At 55.6% G+C, this 22,489-nt stretch overlaps 5 protein-coding genes across 5 annotated transcripts; 2 read left to right on the forward strand and 3 right to left on the reverse strand.

The window, feature by feature from the left end:
• Positions 1–469: 469 nt before the first annotated feature.
• Positions 470–1,143, reverse strand: GGS23DRAFT_600434 (uncharacterized protein; the record flags this gene model as incomplete). Its single annotated transcript, XM_051519065.1, has 3 exons — positions 470–641; positions 722–923; positions 1,026–1,143. 3 exons carry the CDS (start codon positions 1,141–1,143, stop codon positions 470–472), a joined length of 492 nt encoding a protein of 163 aa, XP_051368223.1.
• A 2,493-nt stretch (positions 1,144–3,636) lies between these two features.
• GGS23DRAFT_585738 (uncharacterized protein) lies at positions 3,637–5,952 on the forward strand. Its single transcript, XM_051517401.1, has one exon. It carries the CDS (start codon positions 4,310–4,312, stop codon positions 5,438–5,440), a length of 1,131 nt encoding a protein of 376 aa, XP_051368224.1. The 5' UTR covers positions 3,637–4,309; the 3' UTR covers positions 5,441–5,952.
• Positions 5,953–7,942: 1,990 nt separating this feature from the next.
• On the forward strand, positions 7,943–10,888 carry GGS23DRAFT_616202 (uncharacterized protein; the record flags this gene model as incomplete). The annotated part of the gene is made up of 1 exon (XM_051520773.1): positions 7,943–10,888. One exon carries the CDS (start codon positions 7,943–7,945, stop codon positions 10,610–10,612), a length of 2,670 nt encoding a protein of 889 aa, XP_051368225.1. The 3' UTR covers positions 10,613–10,888.
• A 2,781-nt stretch (positions 10,889–13,669) lies between these two features.
• GGS23DRAFT_607543 (glycoside hydrolase superfamily) lies at positions 13,670–15,613 on the reverse strand (the record flags this gene model as incomplete). The annotated part of the gene is made up of 2 exons (XM_051520066.1): positions 13,670–15,350; positions 15,450–15,613. 2 exons carry the CDS (start codon positions 15,611–15,613, stop codon positions 13,670–13,672), a joined length of 1,845 nt encoding a protein of 614 aa, XP_051368226.1.
• A 4,056-nt stretch (positions 15,614–19,669) lies between these two features.
• GGS23DRAFT_585769 (uncharacterized protein) lies at positions 19,670–20,918 on the reverse strand. Its single transcript, XM_051517402.1, has one exon. The coding sequence runs from the start codon at positions 20,314–20,316 to the stop codon at positions 19,753–19,755; it is 564 nt and encodes a 187-aa protein (XP_051368227.1). The 5' UTR covers positions 20,317–20,918; the 3' UTR covers positions 19,670–19,752.
• Positions 20,919–22,489: the final 1,571 nt, after the last annotated feature.

The raw sequence follows: 22,489 nt of genomic DNA on the forward strand, positions 1-22,489 counted from the left end.
GGGCCTCCCCCCTCGTCCCCGGGAGGCACAGGGGGCAGATCCGCTGGCCATAAAAAAAAGAACAACTTTGTTGTTTTGTGCATAGGATAGATTACCTACAACCTAAAAAGAAAAAAAATCATAAAAAAAAATCCCGAAACGCGGTCTTCCGACCGATGTGTGACATGATGGATGGTACTCGTCTCGTTTTCTCGAAAGGAGCTGAGTCCAAGACAAGCCATGCTCTCTACCTGAGACACGGGCTGCCCGTCAAACCCAAGGCGCCGAAAAGAGTAATTGGCAACTGTGGACAGCTGAAGCGAGCAGGATCGATTTCTCTACGTAGAACGCCTCTTCTTTTACCCACCCACTCCCTCGGCCCACAACTAACCTGACTCTTCCGTCCCAATTCTCCTCGTAACACGAGGTACACTTTGCATTTTTCAGTCCTGTTTTCACAATCCGCCCACAAAGCCAGAGCAGTGATAGCTTAGACATCGAGGAATGACGTGACGACGGTAGGCGTCGGCAGCGACTGCGAGGAGGCGCGGTGGGTCCGCGACGCGGGCGCCGTCGACGTAGTGAGGGTGACGACGACGTCGGTAGGCAGCGGGCATGGTGGCGGGCTGAAGGTGGGCTTGGGGCCGCAAGCGGGGTAGCAGCTTGAGCGGATGGCGGTCAGCGCGGGTTGTCGACGGGACCGGATGGCTAGCTAGACACGAGGAAAAGGAAGGTTACTTACCCGCCGAACGTCAAGATGGCGGTGGGCGGGTCGCCGCAGGTCCGGAGGTAGTCGACGCAGGCGGTCCCCGTGCTGGTGCAAGGCGCGGGCGGGGACGGCGTGGTGCTGGGCTCCGGCGCCGTCGTCGAGGGGATGTCCGGGCACGGCGGCGGGCCCGGCTGTTCCTGGCTGCACACATCGTAGCACCCGCCATACTTAACGCCTGGAGCGCGGGAGCAGAGACGAAGTGGGTTGGTCAGCCAGTCCGCTGTTACCGTTGTGTCTACAGGGCATAGTTAGGTTCCCTGCTAACGGCTTAACTCACCGCAGAGGCTCAGCGCGTCGAAGCACTTGATACGGGGGCAGCGGCTCCCCTCCTCATCAGCCGACAGAGCGGCGGTAGCGGCGGAAAGGGCCACGAGGGTTAAGCTGTTGAAGAGCATCGTGAAGACGGGATTTATGAGAGGGCCGCTAGCTGGGGATCGTGTAGGAAGGCCAGGTACAGCGGGAGGCGCCGCCAGTTGTGTGCACTTATATACCTATACATAGATGTATATTTCATCTACAACGTGTCATTATGCGAACCCTATTTCGGATCGGTCTCTTCGTAGCGAAATCCGCACGCGGTCGCAGCCAATACGAGGTCAGGAGTGCTGGCACCTAGGACGACTGTGAATCGTTCTATATCCAGGAGGGAAATCGCTTCCCGCACCACTATTCCATGTCGGCGAGCTGCTAGAGCCTTGGGTAGCGGGGACAGAAAGCCGAAGGCGGACGTCGTGATATTGACATTATTTGCTCCTGAGCTGGTAGCCACATATATATGACGACTACGGAGGTATGTCCATCGGCATTTCCTCCTCAGTTTGTTCTTAGTTCTGCAGTTCTTCGCATACACAGAAGCCCGTCCCGTGCTGGTGGGATCTCCTCGACGATTTGGGGCGAAGTGGCTGTAAGCTGTTGGTATCTCGGCTGATTACTTTCCTGTTCGGCCGTCAGTTAGAACGGGCCAAACCGACCGATTCCGGACTTTTATTTCGTCTCACAGATCGAAGACGCCGCATGGTCAGACGAGGTTCTAGAAATCCGTCGATTGTTAGACGAGTGTCAACAAATTAGCCGGTCGCCTCGGTACTGCTGCATTGGTTTATCTTCCGCCCATAACAGCACCACTCCGCAGTGTCCTCATGGGCGAATACGACGTTGCGGAGAGTGCGCGGCTAAGAATAGCACAAACCATTTACACAACGTCCGGGCTAGCAACAGACATGTTGCATATCGGGTAGGTCAAGCGAAACGGCCCTGTTACCGCACCTCCCGCACCTCGGGGGACCAATTTATCCCATTCAGGCGTTATCTCTCAGAGTCTTCTTAGCGGTGGAAAGATGGCCGCCTAGGCGACAGGCTATACCCAGAGGTAGATTGGGTAGGTATATGATAAGGGGGCAGGGGTTGCGCAGCCAAACTAGGTAAGTAGGCATTGGGTTGTATACCTGAGTGTGCCTGATAAGTTATAACATACTCTTCCTCACGAAGAGGGGACCGGACTAGATCGGAAGTAGATCCATAGATCTACGCAGAGTCGACGACAGGGTGTCATGGGCGAGTTGCCTACGCGGGCGAGACGGAGCTAGGTGCGGTCGAGTGACATTCTCCCCTTTGTAGCCCATCGCGGTCGACGATACAGTTTGAAGGACCGCCGTTAGTCGTGTTCAGTACGCTAGAGCGGGCAGGCATGCGCAACGGAGCTGTTTTTTCTCTAGCTGGCGCTATCACGGCGGGATATCACACGACAGGCGAATGGAGGATGGTAGGTAAGCGTCAGACGCAGGAGCACGAGGGAATGGCCATCTGCTTCTTGGTCACGCGAGGGCGAGGGAGAGGGTCAGCGATGCCCAAAGAGCTGGCAGTTGTCTAGCGGGGGACGCCTTAGGGAGAGACGCGAGGTCGTAAAGGAGAGAAAGGAGAGGTGAATTGAGATGCAGAGACGATGGTTTGGTTTTCCTCCTGGTTTAGGCTGAAGCTGGAGCACCAGTGAGTGTATGTGACTTACACAAGATAGGAGACCTCCCTAACATGTTCCTCCCACGCCTCCGAAATGACATCATTCTTATCTCGACGGACCTCGGGTCCGTATAAACTATTATACGGAGACAAGGGCGGAATACATCGGTACAAGATAGGTAGGTAACAGCGATAAGGACAAGGCGCCAACCAGCAATGTACCAAAGTAGCGCGGTGACGAGCTGTCCTCTGTTAAGCCCAGAACCCATCACCCATCTTCGCGATTGGCATCAATTACAACCTTCCGATCCCCTCCTCTCCTATGACGCCTCTCTCCCCTCTCGTGCGATATGTCCTCGAGCCCGTCTTCCGCGACGACAAATTCTTCGGCACCGGGGTGGCTACGACCATCTAGGCGAGACGAGGAGGCTCGAATAGGCGAGGCGCGAGATCCTAAGGGCTAGGCGGCAGTGTCGCGCACCCCTTTCCCCTTTGTTATCGCATGTTCCGTGTTCGAGTCGTCGCGATCACGAGATGGCATCGCAGGCTGTGTGACTGAGCCGCCGTGACAAGTCAGCGGTGCTGGCCAGAACCAGTGCCAGAAATCATGTCAATATGTCAGATTCGCAACCCATCGACTCCCCAATTCTAGGCCCTGCATTGGTCTTGGTCTCGATGGTTCCGCGCCCAGCCCGCACTACTACCACCCTCGGCGTCCATTAGCACACACTACCAGCCATGTCAGACAGCGCCCTTTTACGCGGTCGTGGTCACGGTCAGCCATGGTTGGCTCGAGTGGGCGTGCAATTGCTTCTTTCGGCCAAGTGTGCCCCTCAACTCGATCCTCGATGTGAGGCGATCCGGTACGTTGGCTTGTAGAGACACACGATGAAATCATGAAACCCAGGCGTCTCTCTCTCTCTCTCTCTCTTCTATTCTCCAGAGTGGCAAATGGCTTGTCGCTCTCGTAGGTGGGTTCTACATCACGCCAACGCCGGGACGCATGCATCGACATCCAGACGTGCCCGTATACCTTACAGGCCTGCATGTTGCTTACCATCCCGGCTCTGCCCTGTCCAGCGGCGCTGAGGGACTCGCCGTAATAGGCCTCCCATCTAGCATCGCCCCCTTGCAACCGGGAAAAAAAGAGGGCGTCATCGCCAAGTTGACATCACCTCTCATGCACTCCCCCCAAGAGCCCGTCGGCATGCCCAGCTATGATAGCTCATTCGCTGCGCTGCCGATTTTCCGCCGCCAGGCCGACGGAACGGGAGCCTTCGCGCGAAATCTTCATGGGGATTTCCAGTTGATAGGCCAACACCAGCGGCGCAAAATGCAAGTAGGGAAAAAGAGAGACATAGCCCGTCTGCGTGATGCACACCCCTGGGCTTAAACCTGTCTCGTTATTCTCTCGAGAGAGGCCTCTTCCACCTGCCTGTAAACCTGAACCAGTTTCTGACTCTCTCATCCGTGGCATTAAAAAGTCGCGCATGGTAACTTTTACGTCGCACCCATTTTTTCTCGAGAAAGAAAAACACTACCTACAATACCCACGAGTCAAGCACGCATACACAAAACACTTACACACACACACACTTACGCACTATGGCGCCCCGGTCGGGTAACCGCCACAGTCCGTACGATGATCCGTACGTCTTCGACGACCCCTATCGCCGCTCAACCTCGCCTATCAAAAGCGCCGCCTACGAGTATGTCGGCACCGATGAGCCTCCGACCCAATCCAAATCCCGTGCCTCGTCCCCGGATTCTGCGCATCACTGGCATGCGAGCCTGCCAAAGAAATATTCTAGCACGGCTACCCCCCCGCGCCACTCTCGACGTAGCAGGGCGCATAGTCCGTCACCGCCCGCGGACACGAGTAAGCGACCGACGTCTACTCGGACCTCTCGACGCGACTTAGCCTCCTCTCGGCCTACCGAGAAAGAAGCGACTCGGGCGAGACAACACAAGGATCAAGACTCTAACAAGCGGCCGCCTCTGAAAAGCAGCAAATCATTTGGCGAGCAGGGTCTCAAGTTCCTCGGCGAAGCTGCTGCCCTGTACGCTGCAGCCACGGCAGGGTCGGCTAACCGAGGGCGGTCTCCGAGTCGGGATCGTTCCCACCGCAGTTCCCACCGCGATTCTAAGTCCGGGGGCCGCCATCATCATCGCCGATACTCCCCTAGCCCATCTGTATCGCCACCGAAAAGACGGTCAAGAGCTTATAGCGATGAACCCCCGCGGAGACACCGAAGCAGTAGATCAGTTGCCAGCGATGATTCGGATCACCATCGCGATCGTGGCCGGGATCATCGACGCTCGAGGGCCAGCGCCTATACCCCGAGCCCGTCACGGTCCCCTTCGCGCCACCGCCATAGTCGCCATGCGAAATCCGCATCATCCAGCCTTCAACCTAGTCGACGGGACGGACACTCGAAAAAGCCTGACGAAGCTACTGCGTTAAAATGGCAGACAGCGGCACGGGCGGCGCTCGAAGCTGGCGGGCTGGCAGCTCTCAGACTCCGCAAGGAGCCTGGAAGTTGGACGGGTGAAAAGGGTGCCAAGATAGCCACCGCTGCACTGGGCGCAGCAGCGATCGATGCCTTGATCGACAAGGATCCGAGGCGAACGAAGTCGAGCGGCGTCAAAGGGTTTGCCGAGACCGCGATAACCGGACTCATTGCTTCGAGGTTGACGGGTGTCAAAGGTTCCAGTTCGCACAGGTCAAGGTTTTGATTTGTGCACGGATGATACAATATCTACCGAAACCGTCTTTCCTTTCTCAACATCTCTCTGTCTTGTTTCATTCCCTTGACGAAAGTAGGCCGGTATTGTTACACTACACTGGTACAGCTGATCTAGCTGCAGCGATCGAGAGCCCAGTGTTATAGCGGAAGAGCATCGAGACGGGAACAGGGCGAGAAAAAGGGGGTACGGGTGGGTGGATGGGCTGCCACCTCTTCTTACAATGTCATGACCCTATATGAATGAAGATAGAAGATAGAATACTCATACGCGCCAAGGCACTCTGCCTGTATTTGTGCACGACATTCAACTCAACTAGATTAGCTACTTCCGGTTTGGAATGTAGCATTTACCTACTTATGATCGGGATGTTGTGTCTCCTAGCATCCTAACACTCACTGTCTTGACTCGAGTAGCTCTTCGATTCCGGGAGATAACAATCTGCGGCCGCTACCTAGGGTGCTTTACGTGTACATATAGAATGTGTTAATAAATCAAGCAAGTCAAATGAAATGAAGTAAACCCCCGTTCAGTGTCTAATCCGTCATGGCAAATATGGACGTAATCAGAACGGCCGGCGGGATAGTGTATAGCTGACAATACGTGGATGGAGGAAGAGGAAATCTAGGGAAATACCAGACTTTCGCAAGCGGCCCCTAACAAACGCGGGTTATCTGAGGTTGATCCAATGGACAACGCTCCGTGTTACGGCCTCGTTCTACTTTAGGAAGGAAAAGGAGGCCAACCACCGAAGGGTACCGCGGGAAGTAGTGTCGGTGCCCCTACACAGTGGATTACAGCCGACTTTTTTTTTTTTTTTTAAATTTAAATTGCCATTACAAGCACCCCGTGGTCTGGGTATCTATTTAAGTGAGCATACCCGTCCTACGATGAAATAGGAGTAAGTACCGGGACAGCTAAGTAGGCCATAGAAACAACGTGGGGTGGGGTAATAAGGGATACTTACTTTGGAAGGGCGCTGAAATGCTGAATGTATTAGGAACTTCTTGTTAATCCAGACAGATGACATCTTTTATCACACCGGGGCGAAAAGCCTCCCAAATCACATCGTTGTCGTTAATGTCTATCTGTCCATATGTGGTAAGTAGATTGACTAGTAGGTAGGTAGGTAGGTAAGTCAGTAAGGCCAGTAGGTCAGTAGGTCAGTAGGTGGGCGCCTAGATCTATTAACCAGCAACCTATTGTCTAACTTGCCACCTCACCTATTCACCTACTTGCCTATTTGTCTCTTTACCTACTTGCTCATTGGCCTGCTGACTCACTTGGCCTACCTGCATCTGTGAAGGCATTATTCACATAGGCCGTAAAATAGGCGCTTGCTGCACAGTCTAGCGGGGATTTGCATTTAAAGCGGCGCATACCCCGCCATACCCCTCCCACTCAGGCTCAAAACGCCTTGCAAGGCCTTTGACGGAAACACAATTGTGTGATTCAATCAAGTGATTAGTTCTCATTCGTAACCTACGATGTATGTCTCGGATGTCGATGGAGGATCATATATAAGGGAAAGAAAAGGGTAAGTAGAGACTGGGAAACACTTCCGTAGTACTTCTAAGGCAGGTACATTTAGACAAAAGGCGACTAGCCTAGGCGGAACTGCAGGCTGGGCTACACCTAGGTATCTTGGACCATGACAGTTCTGCAACAGGGCTGAAAGCCCAAGAACTGCTGGAAACTATCATATAAGTAACAACTAATAATGATGGCTTATACCCAAGACTCCCCCCCATGGCTTTTAGAAGGGATCGGGATCGATAAGTGGGTAGACCTGGTGATGCCGATTTCAGAGGACAGTGGTCATTAACGAAGGGGTTAGTTGGAAGAGTTGACTATTATTCACAGTTGCCTCTGGGTCTGATTTAGCTTCCCCCAATCAAGTGAATGGAAACTGAGCAGTCAACAACAGTCACCCTGTAATTAAGGCACCCACGCACGGTAGGAGCGTGGCAACTTAATTGTAAGCCAGACCAAGGCACTACGGGGAGTTTCCGCAGGCACAATGGCCCTTGTTATTCACAAGTAGGTTACGAGATGGGCTATAGAGGTTAATAGTTGACTTGGTTGATAGGTAAATAGTCAACTCCATGGGAATGGTAGGTGAGTATAGTAACAGCAATGAATATAATGCTGAACGGCAAGACTTTGCCTGCCTTGTTTCAATATCTCTGCCTTGAACGTTTCCTATAAATTAATGTCGACCCCGTCTTCTATCCGAACAGGAACTCGTACCTTCATTCCTACTTCTTTACCTCACTTACCAAAATCAGATAAACCGACTCAACATCCCCCAACACAACTCAGATCGTCTAGTTTCCCCTGGATTTCGGCAACGCCGTCCCCATTCGTCCACCTCAAGTGGTCATACCAACCAAATACGCCCTACCATAGGGCTCACTGACTGGCCTAACGGCGTCACATATTATCCCATCGAGCACAGAAACGGACACCAAGACACCAAAAACAACCGACACCATGACTCAAGCTTACGCCGATCATGGACTAAAGTGCAAGCCGGAGCCAGAGAAATCTCCGGAGCCTGGACAAGACCCAGGACAAACGCCTAAGCCAGAGCTCAGTGCTGACAATAAAGAGACACTGCCCACCGCCAAAGAGTACACTCATGGCTATTTCGACCGAATGCATAACCAATCCGAGGTCATCTACGAAGATATCACCGTGGAACAGGCACGGGAGCTATCGGAACCCCAGATCGCTAATATCTGGATGAACTTCAAGCATCTGCAAGCCATCATCCACCGTCACGAGGCACTAATCCAAAAGAGATGGATCAAGAAGTCCAAGGTGAAGAGAAGCGAAATCTTGCAGTCAGCCTGGGGCCCACGGAGTGCCATGAATGCCCAGCGTAAGCCGAACATGGCACTGGTGATGAATCGGTTCAAGGGCTGGGATAGCACAAAATCTGATAACGAGAAGGCAGGTGCATCGATCTACCAGGCCCTCATATGGCCCCAAATCAACATCGAGGACCTAACCAAGACCGAGCCCCTCCTCCTCTTCCTGAATGCCAGAGCGAGGTACCCCCCTTCGACCTTCGCGCATACGGATGTCGAACCCGCCATGTTTGCCGCCGACGCTCAGATATTCCCGGGCCCCAAGTATCTGGACAGATGGAGCATGAGGTTTACGGGAAGAGATAGCGTGGAGACGTATGGGAGGTTGGTTTCGTGGGATGAGGATGAGGATGCCTACCAACGACTTCAGCGGGGCCGAGATTTCACTCCTGGGGAGGGAATCTGGATCCTCGACTCCCAGGAACGGATCTACCAGTTTCTGTGCGACATATGCAGAATCATCCTCCACGACTATTCTCTGGGCATGGACGAGCTACACAACCTTCCAATCGAGCCCGAACCGCCGCTGCCCGAGACGGAATTTAACGAAGACGCTCCGGAAGAATGCCTCCTGTCGTCAAGTTACAGGTGCGACTACCATGTGCCCGCCAGCATGGACGTGAAGCGGCTCGTCGACCTCTTCGAGTCCAGACTTGCCGAGGCGGAAGACAGGCTGTGGTTGCTCCGCGAAGATCCGGCCAGCTTCCTCGACGAGGCGTATGGGTGGCTCAACACTTCAGCCTGTTCTATCGCTCGTGCCAACGGCAAACCCCAGGCGAACATGGAGACCGCCGGAAGGCGATACATCACGCGGATCTACTGCGCTCACGAGGCTCTCAACCAACGGATAAACATGATTAAGGTATGGGAGATATTGTGCAGGAAAGCCAACACCCTCTTAGAGGCCAAAGAGCGGCTCTTTGACAAGACTAATGCCCGGTTGCGACCCGAGGACGACCTTCCCGTGGAATTATCAAACGCCTTCCAGGAATTGGGCTTTACCCTGAATGCTCTGGTCGTATCGATTCTCTATAGAATCCGTTTCATGATTCAGTCTTCAGCTCAACTACGGCATCTCTACGTATGGAAACCGTCAAATGAACCCGACCACCCGGGCTACATTCGCACAAACGAGGCAACGAAGCCAAACCCCGCCGAGCTTGAAGTTATGCAACTGGTTCAGGCTGTAGAGTGCACCGCAGATGGGAGCATGGGGCCGTATGTTTTGACCCAGGAGCTTCAGCGCCTCTGCCGAGACCGAGTGACGCGAAAGCTCATCTCGAGCCGCGTCGCCGGTATAATGCCTAACTTGTGCATCATGACGGAGACCATGCGGCAAATCGAGTCCTTCCAGCCGTGGATGTCGTCGCTCGACGTCGACCAGAACAAGTGGAAGAGTGCGCACTTCGGGCTCGACACCGAAGTCCAGACCCTGCTAGAGTACACGAACATCTTCACAGTCCGCACGCGGACGAAGGGCCCGATCTCCAGGGCGATCTACGCGCTGATGAAGGGGGGCTGCCCCGTCGACAAGCCGCCGACCCCGGCGAACCTCAAGGCCATCGCCACCGCGGAGCGCCACCTGGACACCATGTGGGGCCACCTGAAAGCCGAGCTCGACGAGGTCAGCCGATCTGGACGGGGAGGCTGGGCGCGCATCCAGCGGATCATCGACAACGGGCGCGCCGAGCGGACCCCGATGCCGGCCGACGAGCCCGGCGCGCCCGAGGAGAACAACAAGCCGTCGGCCAGCGACCCGGACGGCGCCCAGCCCTTCGGGCAGATGAACCTGGGCCACCAGGCGGAGCCGCACCGCGCGCCGGTGCGGGCGCAGACGAAGGCGAAGCCCAAGACGCGGCCCGCGGCCCCAGCCTCAGCGCCCAACACCGGCGCCGCCAGCGCCGCCGCACCCGCCAGCCCGCCACCCGCCTCGCCGCAGCCCTTCGTGCTGGCAGTGGACCGGCGGACGCAGCGCACGCTCACGGCTCTATTCTCGCCGGCGGCGGGGCCGGTGCCGTGGGCGGACCTGCAGCACGCGCTGGGGCGCGCGGGGTTCCGGCGCGAGCCGGTCGGCGGGTCGGCGTGGCAGTTCACGCCGGGGGCGGCGCTGGCGCGGGCCGGCGGCCCGGCCTACGCCCGCGGCATCCAGCTCCACGAGCCCCACCCCGGCTCCAAGATCCCGCCGCTGCTCGCGCGCCAGTTCGGCCGCCGCCTCGCGCGCGCGTACGGCTGGTCGGCGGAGTCGTTTTGCCTCGAGGAGAAGGGGGCCGGGGAGGAGGGGGAGATGTGAGGGGAAGATTAGGGGAGGAGGGGGAGATGGGGGAGATGGAGGGAGAGGAGAGGAGGAGGAAGAGAGGAGGAGAGGAGGAGAGGAGGAGAGGGGAGGAGGGGGAGATGGGAGAGGAGCGAGAGGAGCGAGAGGAGCGAGAGGAGAGAGAGGAGAGAGAGGAGAGAGAGGAGAGAGAGGAGAGAGAGGAGAGAGAGGAGAGAGAGGAGAGAGAGGAGAGAGAGGAGAGAGAGGAGAGGAGTAGGGCAAGAAGGGCTTGATGATACCTGGGGACGCGTGATAGCGGAGGGAGGATGCTGAGAGCGCGCTAGAGCGCTAGGATTCTCTTCCGGTGGTTGCAGTTCTGATCTGTTGCACTTGTAGATTGTTCGGACGAACAGACAGGCCTAGGATAGCAATGCACGTCGTCTCTGAGTTTTCCGTTGCGACTTGAAGGGTTGTGGCTCTCCCGGCGGCATTGCGTGTCACTTTAAAGACAAGCGGTAAGAATAAGGGAATGCGGCGCATGCACGCCTAGTAGACTTACATGTAGCTGTCAATATGAACTGGGTTAATATCAGTGTGACTGCGAGTTACATTGCGATAAGGGGTTCGACGTACTGCATTGAGAAGGTAGGTATGTTGTCGAACTCCTAAGTCCGTGTTCGTACCATAGATTCCTAATGCCCATGACGTTATGCGAACCACCTCTCCCCCTTCAGACGTCTATACCTATAGTTACTTCATTCTATGGCATAGCCTCTGTTTACGTTGAGAATGTTAGCAATCCCGTGTCTACCTCGCAGAGGGCATTGTCAGCACGCAATCAGCAGTAAGGGATGAGAACTGGGAGTTGAACTCCCCTGGATTTTGCCGGTGACCGACCCCTCAGGGGAGCAACCGATTACGTAAGCAATGTGTTCATACGGGGCTCTCGAGCCCAGCGAGTCTTCGCTTATTTCCTCCTTTCCAACTCCCTACTACGCCAACCACCAGTACCTAACACTCGCTGTTCCGATCTCCTTTTTGTTCCCTACAGGAATTAAAGCCATCTTTCGTGATAGTTAACAGGTTTTTTTTTAACGTAACCGCGTAGCCGTAAACACGAGGTGCCTTCTGTTTCGGATGAGCTATCACGTGGGAAAGGATTATCGCGACGCGTCGTGTTTACGACTCCCCCTCCTGGGATGTAACCACCTTAGCCTTCCATCCCCCTTTGTCTAACCTGATCTAACTTTAGGATGGATTTGATATTGACCGAGAAGGATGTGCAGCTCCAGGACTTGTCGCTCCACAATCCCGACCCGGCGCGCAGCTGATACCCCGTAGCTGTAGTACCTGAAGCGCGTCTCGATCCTGCGGCGGATAGCCCGTCGGCTACTACGCCCACTTTGCTGGCTGCTCCACCTGGTCCGCCTGTCATCTTGGCGGTAACACTGCACGAAGCCGTTAGACTACCCGCTGCGGATCGACACCGGAAGCTGTTCGACGGCCGTGAACGCAACCTACGTACGGATGAGCGCCTGTCGTATCACCGCTTCGTCCATTTGCCCTACGTACTATTGGACGACGAAAAATCTCAAGTGGCTATTGGCTCTATCCTGGGAACCTCGGAAAGCCCTAAATGGAAGGCCGAGTATGGCGCTGCATGTGAGTTCCATGTTTTTCTGGCCTCAAACTTGACCGTCCATCTCTACATGAGGGGTCCTGAATGCTTGTAGGAACTCAGGACGTGTTGCCGGGCGCGGTGCGACTGAACCCATTTGCTGGTAAGACGGTGCCGGACTCGCAACGGCTAGGTGTCGAAAACGTCACCGGAAAGATTCGCATCAACTTCAAATACACGCACGTAGAAAACATGACATTGGATGGTGACAAACCGTACTTCGTCCACCCAAGCTATCCAAACGTCTCGCACGTCGAGAATCCGAACGCCCAACGGCTTCTCCTAAGGAAGTACGAGCTCATGTTTAAGTCCGATCATATCGCCGGTTACTTTACTGAGTAGGCAATATGGAGTCGACTATTAGCTAATCAAGGACTAAGTATACGGCAACAATTCTCGAGATTCGTATAGAGCCACCCAGTCCCACGAGAGCCCGAGAGTAAGACTCAACCCAATAGCCTACCGCCCTTGGGAACCCACCAACCAGCTACTGTAAAAGAAGGCGATTGGGAGCTTGTATGGGACGAGGCTTCCCGAGTTCTATTTTTGCAATCCAGTCGGGCCTGTGAAGCAACCGATCTCGGCTGGAGAAGTAATAGATCGGCTAGGGCGTGTTGCGTTAGGGACTACTTCTGATTTCGACACCCACAATCTTCCCAATCAGACCCGAAGGCACGACGTGCTTGAGGCGGCACTGAAGGCTGCATACGGTCACGCTGCTGTGCGACTGCTGGAGTCGGTATGGAACTCGACATATAAGTCTTCGCCGCCAGCAAGCAGACAACCCCGCTACGATGGGCCGCTGAGCAAGGGAACCTTGGGTTGGCGAGAATGGTCCTCACCAAGGGCGCCCCGACAATAGACCGAAGCTCTAGGCTGCGCCGTAGGTCGAGAGGACGTCGCTCTCGCCCGCGTCCTACTAGAAAAGGGCGTCCGCTGCGATTTGAAAAAATCCGACAGGTCGCACCCACGGCATCCTCTCGATAACGGTTGCTACCTATCGGGGTCAGAGGAGTACACACCGCCGCTCGTCCGCGCGGTGAAGCTCAGCAACGTCAAGCTAGCGCGGCTGCTTCTCGAGTCGGGTAAACATATAAACAGAACGAGCACGTGGGAAGACCGCTCCCCGGACTCTCTTCTTAGAGCAGCTCACGGGGCCTTAAAATATTATCACGATTACGAAGATGTCACGGAGCAGGTGGACCAGCCCTTATATGCCTACATACCGCACAGCGTAAATGTAGGCGTCTACGTTTTACGCGATAGAAGACGTCGAGGATTTGGAGAGTATCTAAATCACTACCTAGTCACTACGCTTACGTGGCGACAGCAAGAGCTGGAACGGCGTCCTGGCCGATCAGCACACGCGTGATAAATCCTATCAACCCTAGAAGCTCGCCGACTCCGTCGTCTACTTATTCAGACTGCAGGTCAACCGCCCAGTCGGCAGTGCCGCGGAAACCGAGGCCCAGATACATGTCCCTCCGGTCTGACTTCGTCTTCGCGTCCATATAGGCGACCCACTGCGTGTCGTTGAAGACGACGATGTCGGAGTGGGAGCTCTCGTCCCAGTACTTGTGGGCGCTGGGGTTGCCGTCGACGATCTGGCCGATCTCGTAGTCGGAGAGGTAGCCGGGGGTGTTGGTGCAAGGCCCAGCGTAGCCGCCGGCGTCGGGCCCCGCGAAGGTGCACTGCTCGGTCCAGCAGTCCGCCGCGGTCATGACGAAGGACCGGCCGTAGCTGCTGACGCCGACGACGACCTTGTTCGACGGCACGCCCGCCTTCGTGATGAGCGAGAGCGCCGTCTTCGTCTCCGTCAGGTTCACGTGCGACCGCAGGCAGTTGCCCAGCCCCTGCTCGAACGACGGGCACCCGGGCGACGCCCACTTGTCCCCGTAGTCTCCCTGCGTGTGCAGGTCGTACGTCATGTACACGACGTAGTCGACGACGCGGCCTAGCTCCACGAGGGGGAAGTTCTTGAGGTACCAGAACGTGGCCGGGAGGGCGATGGAGATGGTCTTCTCCTTGGGCATCTTCTGCCGGAGCTCCTTCAGGAGCGAGAGCAGGTCGCCGCCTTCCGTCGCGTTGCCGGCCGGGATGCCGGGGATGTCGGGCTCGCCCGGATACTCCCAGTCCCAGTCGATGCCGTCGAGGCCGTAGTCGTCGAGGAATTTGACGACGTTCGTGATCAGCGTCTGGCGGGCTGACTGCGTGTTCGTGGCGTCGCGGAATATCTTGTAGGTGCTCGGGTTCGTGGAGAAGTCCCAGCCGCCGATGGATACGACCTTCTTGACCCCGGTCATGTTCTTGAAGGCCGACAGCTGGTCTCCGAAGTCGCCGATGTTGACGGAGAAGTCGCCATTCAAGGTGATGAAGGAGAAGTGGATGTGGGTGTAGGTCGAGGCGTTGATGCTCGTGACCGGCATGTGCAAGCAGGGACGTGTCTTGCCAAAGGCCTCGTAGTAGGCGATGCTATACGTCTCACAAGGGGGATCCGAACTGACGATTTGCGTTCCGCAATTCGATATACACCCATTTTCGTTGGGAACGACCGTCCCAGGGGCCCCGGTACTCGAATTGGACGGAGTGCAAAACTCGGCTGTCACTCCGCACTGGCCCCAGGTGTCGCAACACGCCTTCAGGGGGCAGGGATTCAAAGTGGCGAGGTCAGTTTCCGGCGGCACCTTCGTCGTACCGTTCACCTGCGGCCCGCAGACCGCGTTAGGTAGGATAGCGGGCATCGGAGGGTGTCCGTCGCTAACGCATATGATAGTGTCGGCATAGAGCCTGTCGCAGCCGCTCCATCCCCACGTCTTCGCGTTGAACTTCTCGATGTCATCGCTAGCGAGGCTGTTAGCACTAGCAATAGCCGAGCAGGAATCGTTTGCCATTATCGTGTAGGTGTGGCAGTAGCCGTCCGCATCAGGCTTTGGCGTAAGGTCGGGAAGACTTCCGGGACTGCAGCAGACATACTGGCCGGGCATCAGAGTCGAGCACAGCTTCGAGTCAGGGTTGTACGTCAAGAAGTCCGCGGCTGAGATACCGCAATCGGAAGTAAGCGAGTCGCACGAGCTCCCGGACTTCACTTGGATAGTCCTACAGTTGCCGCTCGTTCCACCGCCGCTCGTTCCATTGCCGCTTGTTCCATTACCATTCGCAGCGTTGCCGCTGGGCACGCTACTGGGCAGGACAGACGAAGAGAGATAGGCGGTCTCAGTAACGGTTTTGGGCGAGCATGACGTCGGGGAATCACTCGCCACGCCGCTGACAGCGGCGGCGGCAGCGATGTTCATACATGTCAGTAAAGCTGCCCAGACGGCTACCAGAGATATGGCAGCAGCCCGCGTACGGTCTCCCATAGCGATAGAGAAGCTTCTGCAAAGATGAGCCCAGAGGCGAGGTTGGTGGACGTTGCAAGATGTGCAGAATTATTAAAGGGTGCTTTCCGGATCCAGAGTCTGTTGACGTTGGTTATTTTATACGCTGCCCAAATCAGGACAGACAACGCCGCTGTAGACAATAGCGACTGACTGGGTCTACTCCTTCATCTCAACAAGAGACACAATAATAACACTGGGCAGGGCGAATCCCCCCGATTTGAGGCCCTCTGTCGACAGTGACAGATGAAGGACGACATGGTGGAGCGAATAGCCCCCATTCACTCTCACTATCCAGTCAGAATCTTATCCATACACAATATTAGTCACTTCAGGCTGCTTGAGGTCGAAAACTGGACGGGAAATCGCCCGCGGGTACGTGTGTTAACCCCACTAAGGCAACAACATATTGATGCTCACTGTCGGTCGTGGAAGCTAGGATGAGGCCAATAACCGCTTCACGCGAAGATTGGACTTGGGATGCCTTCTCGACGGGCAGCAGAAGCTGATCAACGATCTATATATGATGGGCCCAGCCGCTCAATTGTGGTTGACGGAATATGGAAGGCTATATACGGGTTAGCATGCGCACCAGCAGCGTATCTCCTGGAGTCATGGAAAGGAACTATCACGGAAACAACATCACCAATGCGTGCTCGCCAGGCAGCGAGAAACGCCACTATATCGGATCGATGAATACAGCAGGGTGCATCCTATACTTTGTAAAGAGGTCACAAGCTTGGTCGGCCACAGGTAACGGTTGTTGCCAGCCAAGGGATATTAAGGCCCCCTTTTCAGTACTCGAGCCTCCCAGCGCCCCGGTCAACTCTGCGTTTTCCGAGTTATCACATAAGAAGCTTTGTCCATTATGCCATAACTCCAGATGCTGACCAAAAGGCGATGACGGCACCATCAATGATACCCATAAATTGCTCACGTCGTCTCTACCATATGTCGCTTTACTCTGTCCGGACGATCTTGGGCCATACTAGGTGTCGGCTCCACATTAGGATCCGAACGCCAACTAGACGATATTCCAGTGAATAAGGAGCAACAAGAGCAACAATAGGTATTATAATAGTTGACGGAGTCATACACAGGCAATTGGCTATTTAATTAGTGTGCTCATAAAGATATTGTTGGCTTGCAGTGCGGCGTTATTTGGGATTAAGTCGACAGCTCCCTATTACTCCGAACGAGTCTAAGGCTACACAACTGCCCTTCATGTTACAACCGTGGTTATACCTACCTACCACGCCCCCCTTAAGCGCAACGAGCTATTACCAACAACCTGCTCACTACTTGCCTATCTTTATTGCTACCTTTCTTGTCACTTTATATTCCTCTCTTCTCACTGCCCGAATGTACGTAAATTCGTACCGAGCGACGTCCTTCCTGTCGCCGCCTTCATCATTTGGTGCAGGAAACTCTGGCACCCCCCTTGCCCAGAATCCAGCGCTTGCGCTCGACTGCCCCGTATGGAATCCCACCGGCGTGGAGGATATAATGCTAGCAATGGCACTGGCTCTACACGTAGGAAGACACAGATGACGAGAGAAAAAGAGAACAAGAGAAGAACTTGGCTAGGACGGAGAACGTGCTCCTTGCCACACCAACGTGAGTTTCGAGCGCCAGTCGGATACTCCGGATTGTTCTTGAGCTTCCACGGTCTAGGCTCCATCACCAGGTCCTAAAAACTGAGCGCCACCGAAGTGATTGCGCAAAGCGCCCCCGGGCATGTTTCAGCTGCGGGTGCTCGCCAATACGGCGAGTTTAATCTCCCTCGGCATCGTGACCTCGGCTTTATATTGGCCCCCATGCCGTTCGTCGACGCCGTGGCGCTCATTGCAGATGAACTTGGGCGCAGCGGAACAGCCGGGACAAGATGCATGCAAGGCGTGTATGCCGGCCACATCTCTCGTCACACCGTCGGCCGCAGGCTGTTTCTAGTATATTAGCTTCTCCGAGATTCGTCTGATAGTTCATTCTTATCTCGATCTTGACCCTCCTGCCACGTCGGTGCTGGTGGCTTCTCGGAACGCCTACCGTGTATTATCTCCCGAGTCCGTCAATTGATGTCTTCGCCTCGTTGCAGGATGGGTTGCACGACGCGGCTTCCACGGCCCGAACAAACGGCCCTCTTCTGCACTCAACTGCAGCAGCATATCACGGATGCTGCCTCAATGGCAGAACCGCAGACGCACCGGGGGCGATAAAGGGCTGGCTGACTTTCGCATCGACATCCCCGATTTGCCGCCGGGGAGACTCCCGGGCAGAGAGACCTGCGGGATTTCCCCGCGTCGAATAACTCCAAACTCCCTTCCGATGGCTTTGGGGTTAGGCGCCCTGTCTCAGAGGCCACCATTGGTGAATATGCGGCCTGGCTGGCTTATTGCAATCTGACAATATCAACTTTGGAAACCCCGGAGACACATCCGGCTAGGCGATATTGGCCAAGCACCATGCTAACCCAGCCCGCTCTCTTAGCTACTCCGAGAGGATCTAGGACTTGCGTCCGTAGCGTCGGATAAGCCCTAGAAGTTAAGCCTCATCTAATAATAGTCCTGTCCCGACCTCTGCGGAAAGGTACTGTGGCCGTGGGACGGGTCGGACGAAGGAGTCCGTGAGCTGTCGAATATCAGAAGCTAATTACTGCCTTGCTTGTAGCAAGTAGTTCTGGCTTCCGTCTCCGATGCTACAGATTACGCGGAGCAGCAACATATGGATATTGTATACTAGCCGCTAATATGCCGGCGACTGACCGAGTGTCTCACGGATGTGAGGAATGGTGATAGGCCTCGCCGTATGCGGTTGTAAGGAAGGATCTGAGTGTATCTCGGAATCCATGGTGTGTCTGTTGTTGAACGTAGCCTAGAACACTTTACAAGATTCCTATTAGAAACATAGCAACCATAGCCGCGAGACCCCCCTCCCTCTCCCCTTTTCTTTTCTTTTTTCAATTACCACCTTATTACCAACATCTTCACATTATCAACGACCGTAGCTCCCCTAGGCTGAACAGAAACCGGTCGTGAAAGGTCAAATTTGTAATTGTAGTTCGATGGGTCATCTCATCTAATATTATTGCGAATTATTATACCCGGAGTTCCGGAACATTCGAGTCTTGTCCCACCCAGAAACACAGCGAAGAGCCTATATGTAGAATTGGTTATTCAAAAACTGCAGGAAACGCCCTTTCAATCAGAGCCCGGAGTTCCAACTAGATTACCGGAGATTTACGAAGACTCTCCCTCCTCATCCGTCTGGCCGAATTTGGTAACCAGATAGTCCCGAGCCGCCTGCCTGACCGCTTGAACCTGATTATAGTAGACCTGGAATCGGACTGAACGAAGGGCCGCAATGGGTGTCTGCCTTGGTGTGGCCGAGGAATGGCCGGCATCGAAACGAGCAATCTAGCTGGATAGACGGCGACGCTGGGATCCCATCGTCGCTGGCGGACGGGTTGTCGCGAGAGCCCGGTCAATTGCATGCAACCGAGCCGTGCTTGCTCGCTCACCGCTCTCCACGGCTGGAATACGCCCCTTGGAATCGAATCCTCGTCTAAATAACCAAGTACCTTGACAATACTAATACCGGCACGGCTCCGATCATCACCGCTTGCAAGATCTGACCTGAAGCGCGTCGTGTTTGATTCAGGAATGCGACGTGGACATCCCAAGTCGAGGGAGCTCGTATATAGTATCCACCGGAGCAGATCATGTCTCGTGAGTCAGCGATCGTAAATCCATATACCTGCCTCCTCCCTCATCGCGGATTCGCTTTTCGCCTAGGTGGACTCGGCGATAGATAAACGCCCGGTAATATCGTAATGTTTACGTGGATCGATATTGATCGGGATGGCCAATAGAAAGCCCCTCTGGGTACCAATCGGGAAGATGGACATGGGCATCATGAACGGCTAAGCAGCCGTAAGAGGCGACAGGACCGCACCGCGGGTTATTCCGCTGCCTGGATGGGGAGGAGAATAAGACCCCCTCCTCGCCAGGGGCGACATGGGCCGCGTCGAACACGCCCCACTGGCACTGCTTCGCTCGCCGGGAAGCGTGAAGAATGCGTCAGACCTCGGCCCAGAAGGCAGATTCTTGGCCGGGGACGGTAGTTCAAGTCGTGAGACGTATGGGTATACATACAAGCATCAGCTCCATGCTCCCGTTGATGACCCATCTCACTCTAATCCACCCTCCAGCAGACCAGCTCCGGAGACCCGCCGACAGCCTCCTGAACCACCCTGCTTCGGACTTGTGCCGGCTTTTTAGAGAGCCTCCGCACTTTCGCTTGCCGGCACTAGCCGCCGTCGAACCCGGTCGACGAGCCCCTCGTCGTCTTCTCGAGCGAAATGACGCCTCCTCCACGCGAGAGCGAGCACGCATGGGTTGAGGCCCCAGGAGCGAGAGAGGTGGCGTAATGCAGTCGCTCTCGATGAGCGGCTGCGCAACACTTTGCCGTCTTGTTGTCAATGCTGGGGTCGCTCGAGTGGCGCCGTGGGCCGTATTCGGCGCGAATGGCAGATTGTGAGACTGCCCCAGCAACATTGCATCGCGGCATCGCAGTCGGTCCCGGACGCCAGGCGCTCCCAACCTGGCGCGCGCACTCGGGTCGTCGGAAAACAGCCAGCAGAAGCCTAACGACGCCAATCGGGACGCCAACCTCGCTCGAGTTATCATGCAAGAGACCGGTCGATACGGCAAGACGATCACACCGGCTACGCCGCTGGTGCTACATACCCCGCCCAGGCGCCGTCGACGGAAGACGCAGCAATATCATACGAGGGCGATATAGAGGGGCAAGGTACGAGCCCACCGGTCGAGCCGTGAATCGCCAGGTGCAGAGGGCCAGGGTGTGACGAAGAGGAGGCGTCGGCGTCGACCCGCCCGTGCCGCGCCCGCCCGCCTGTCCATCACACGCCGACGAGCGGCGCCTTTGTCGCATCGTGGGCCCCCCTGAGCCATCATCCGATCGCGATGCGCGCGGGAGCAGACGACTGAAACATGTCAAGCGAGGTTCTGGAATCCCGCGGCCCGGGTATCGCAGCCAATAGGCAGCGCATGCGGCTTTCGCCAACGCAAGTTGCGCTCAGCCAGCCGCGTCTCGAAGTTGTCTGCGCCGCCGTTTCCCCCCCCCCTCTCTCTCGCTCCCACTCCCACCACCCACCCCTGGCTGGCGTGGATTAATTTATCCTGAGGCTGCGTCACGTCGCTGCGAGCAATCTAAATCCCTGTCGGCGAGACGTACCCGAGGGCGCGTCGACGAGTTGGGTAAAATCGGCAAAAGGCGGCCGTCGCCTTGGCCGGGCGCTGTCCCGCGCTGTCCCCCCCCCCCCCCCCCGGCCGCCAACCAGCGCTCGCCCGCGCTCCCACGCAGCCAGGCATCCCGGGACGCGCGCCCACCCACCCACCGCCCGGCGTGCCTGTGCTATTTCCAGAGAGAAGGGCCTTTCGTCCACACGGCCGCTCCGGCAGTCGCAGCAAATCACCCGGCATCGAGGCGCCCTCGCCACGACGTCGCACCGCAGCGCGCCACGTTACAGCCGGGCCGCGCGTTGGGCATGCTCGAAGGGGCTTATAAATCGCAAGAGGCTCTTCACCATGCGCTTTACTAATTCGACTTCAGACCGACTTCCCGCCTCCGACCTTCGGTGCGTTCCAGGGGGGGAAAGGGGGGTGGAAGCGGCCCCTGGTGGACATGCGGCAACACGCCCAGGGCCACCTCCTGAGTTAGTAACTCCGACGAGGTAGAGGCTCGATTTCCCAGAGTGGGTAATTCCGAGAGACTTAGCTGTCAAGTTCCCGCGAAAGTCGTTTCTGTCGTCGGCAGGTTGTGTTACGTAATCAGGGGTGGTGGAAATAGGGGCAGGGACTTAGACGATCGACTCGCGGACTTGGTGAGCATTCGAGGGCGACAGGCAGGGTGTCACAGAGAACAGACTACAGAGAATAGAGGGGAAGTAGTGGAGGGAAATTTTATACGAAGAGGGGATAGAAAATAATAACTTGAATACGAACTAGGTCATGTCGACAAAACTCGACGCCGAAGAATCCCTCAGACCAGGGCATCGCGAGCAGAGATGCGAAGGGCATTTCTTACCACTACCTCCAAATGTTCATAATCAAGTGATACTTTTAATTATTGAAGCACTTCCACAGCAAAATTGTCTAATGTTGCTCGTAAACTTCCGAGTTATCTTGGTTGGCCGTGTGTCGTCTCTGTGTCTCTGAACCGACCAGTGTTGACTCTCACTACCCCAACGCCACTTCGTGACGACCTCAGAAAGAAACCGCTCGGGAGCTTCGATCGCATTATATCTCACAATCGAACCCAAGCAATACACCAGGCCAGTTCATCGTCATTCGCATTAACTCATCTGACTAATCATACGTATGAAGTACAGTATAGTAAGCAATCTCCCAACCTCGGCTTCTACTCCCCCTCCCTTTTCGCTATTGCTCTCTTTCTCTGTTGTCTCCGTCCCTGTTTCTCTCGTTCTCCTCCCGCCCTTCTCCGCCCTGAAAGGTGAATAGATACACGTACAAAAACCGCCCGCGCGGAGCGACGCCCGCCGAAAACCCGGAGACGGAGGAAAGGAAAAAAGACAAACCCGGGCCAAAAAAAAAAACACCGGGCAGCAAGCCATACATACGGCGCCGTTGCGTATGCGGCGACGCAAGTCCTTCCCGTGCTACCGAAAACAGATCAAGTGCCTTTTTTTCTTTTTCGTCGACGGGAAAGCGGAGCGAGGCCGAAAGCTGAAATCGGTCGATCGAGAAGAGAGAGAAAGGAAACATAAAAATGCCCGAGCCCACCTTTACAACCACAGCACGTAAACGCCGCCAGCCCCGA

The sequence above is a fragment of the Durotheca rogersii genome, assembly GCF_024521655.1.
Source record: "Durotheca rogersii strain YMJ 92031201 chromosome Unknown GGS23scaffold_32, whole genome shotgun sequence".
In the NCBI taxonomy this organism is placed as follows: domain Eukaryota; kingdom Fungi; phylum Ascomycota; class Sordariomycetes; order Xylariales; family Xylariaceae; genus Durotheca; species Durotheca rogersii.

Coding starts and splice junctions, on each gene's coding strand:
- GGS23DRAFT_585738 (XM_051517401.1), top strand. CDS start 4,310: ATGGCGCCCCGGTCGGGTAACCGCCACAGTCCGTACGATGATCCGTAC.
- GGS23DRAFT_585769 (XM_051517402.1), bottom strand. CDS start 20,316: ATGATAACTCGAGCGAGGTTGGCGTCCCGATTGGCGTCGTTAGGCTTC.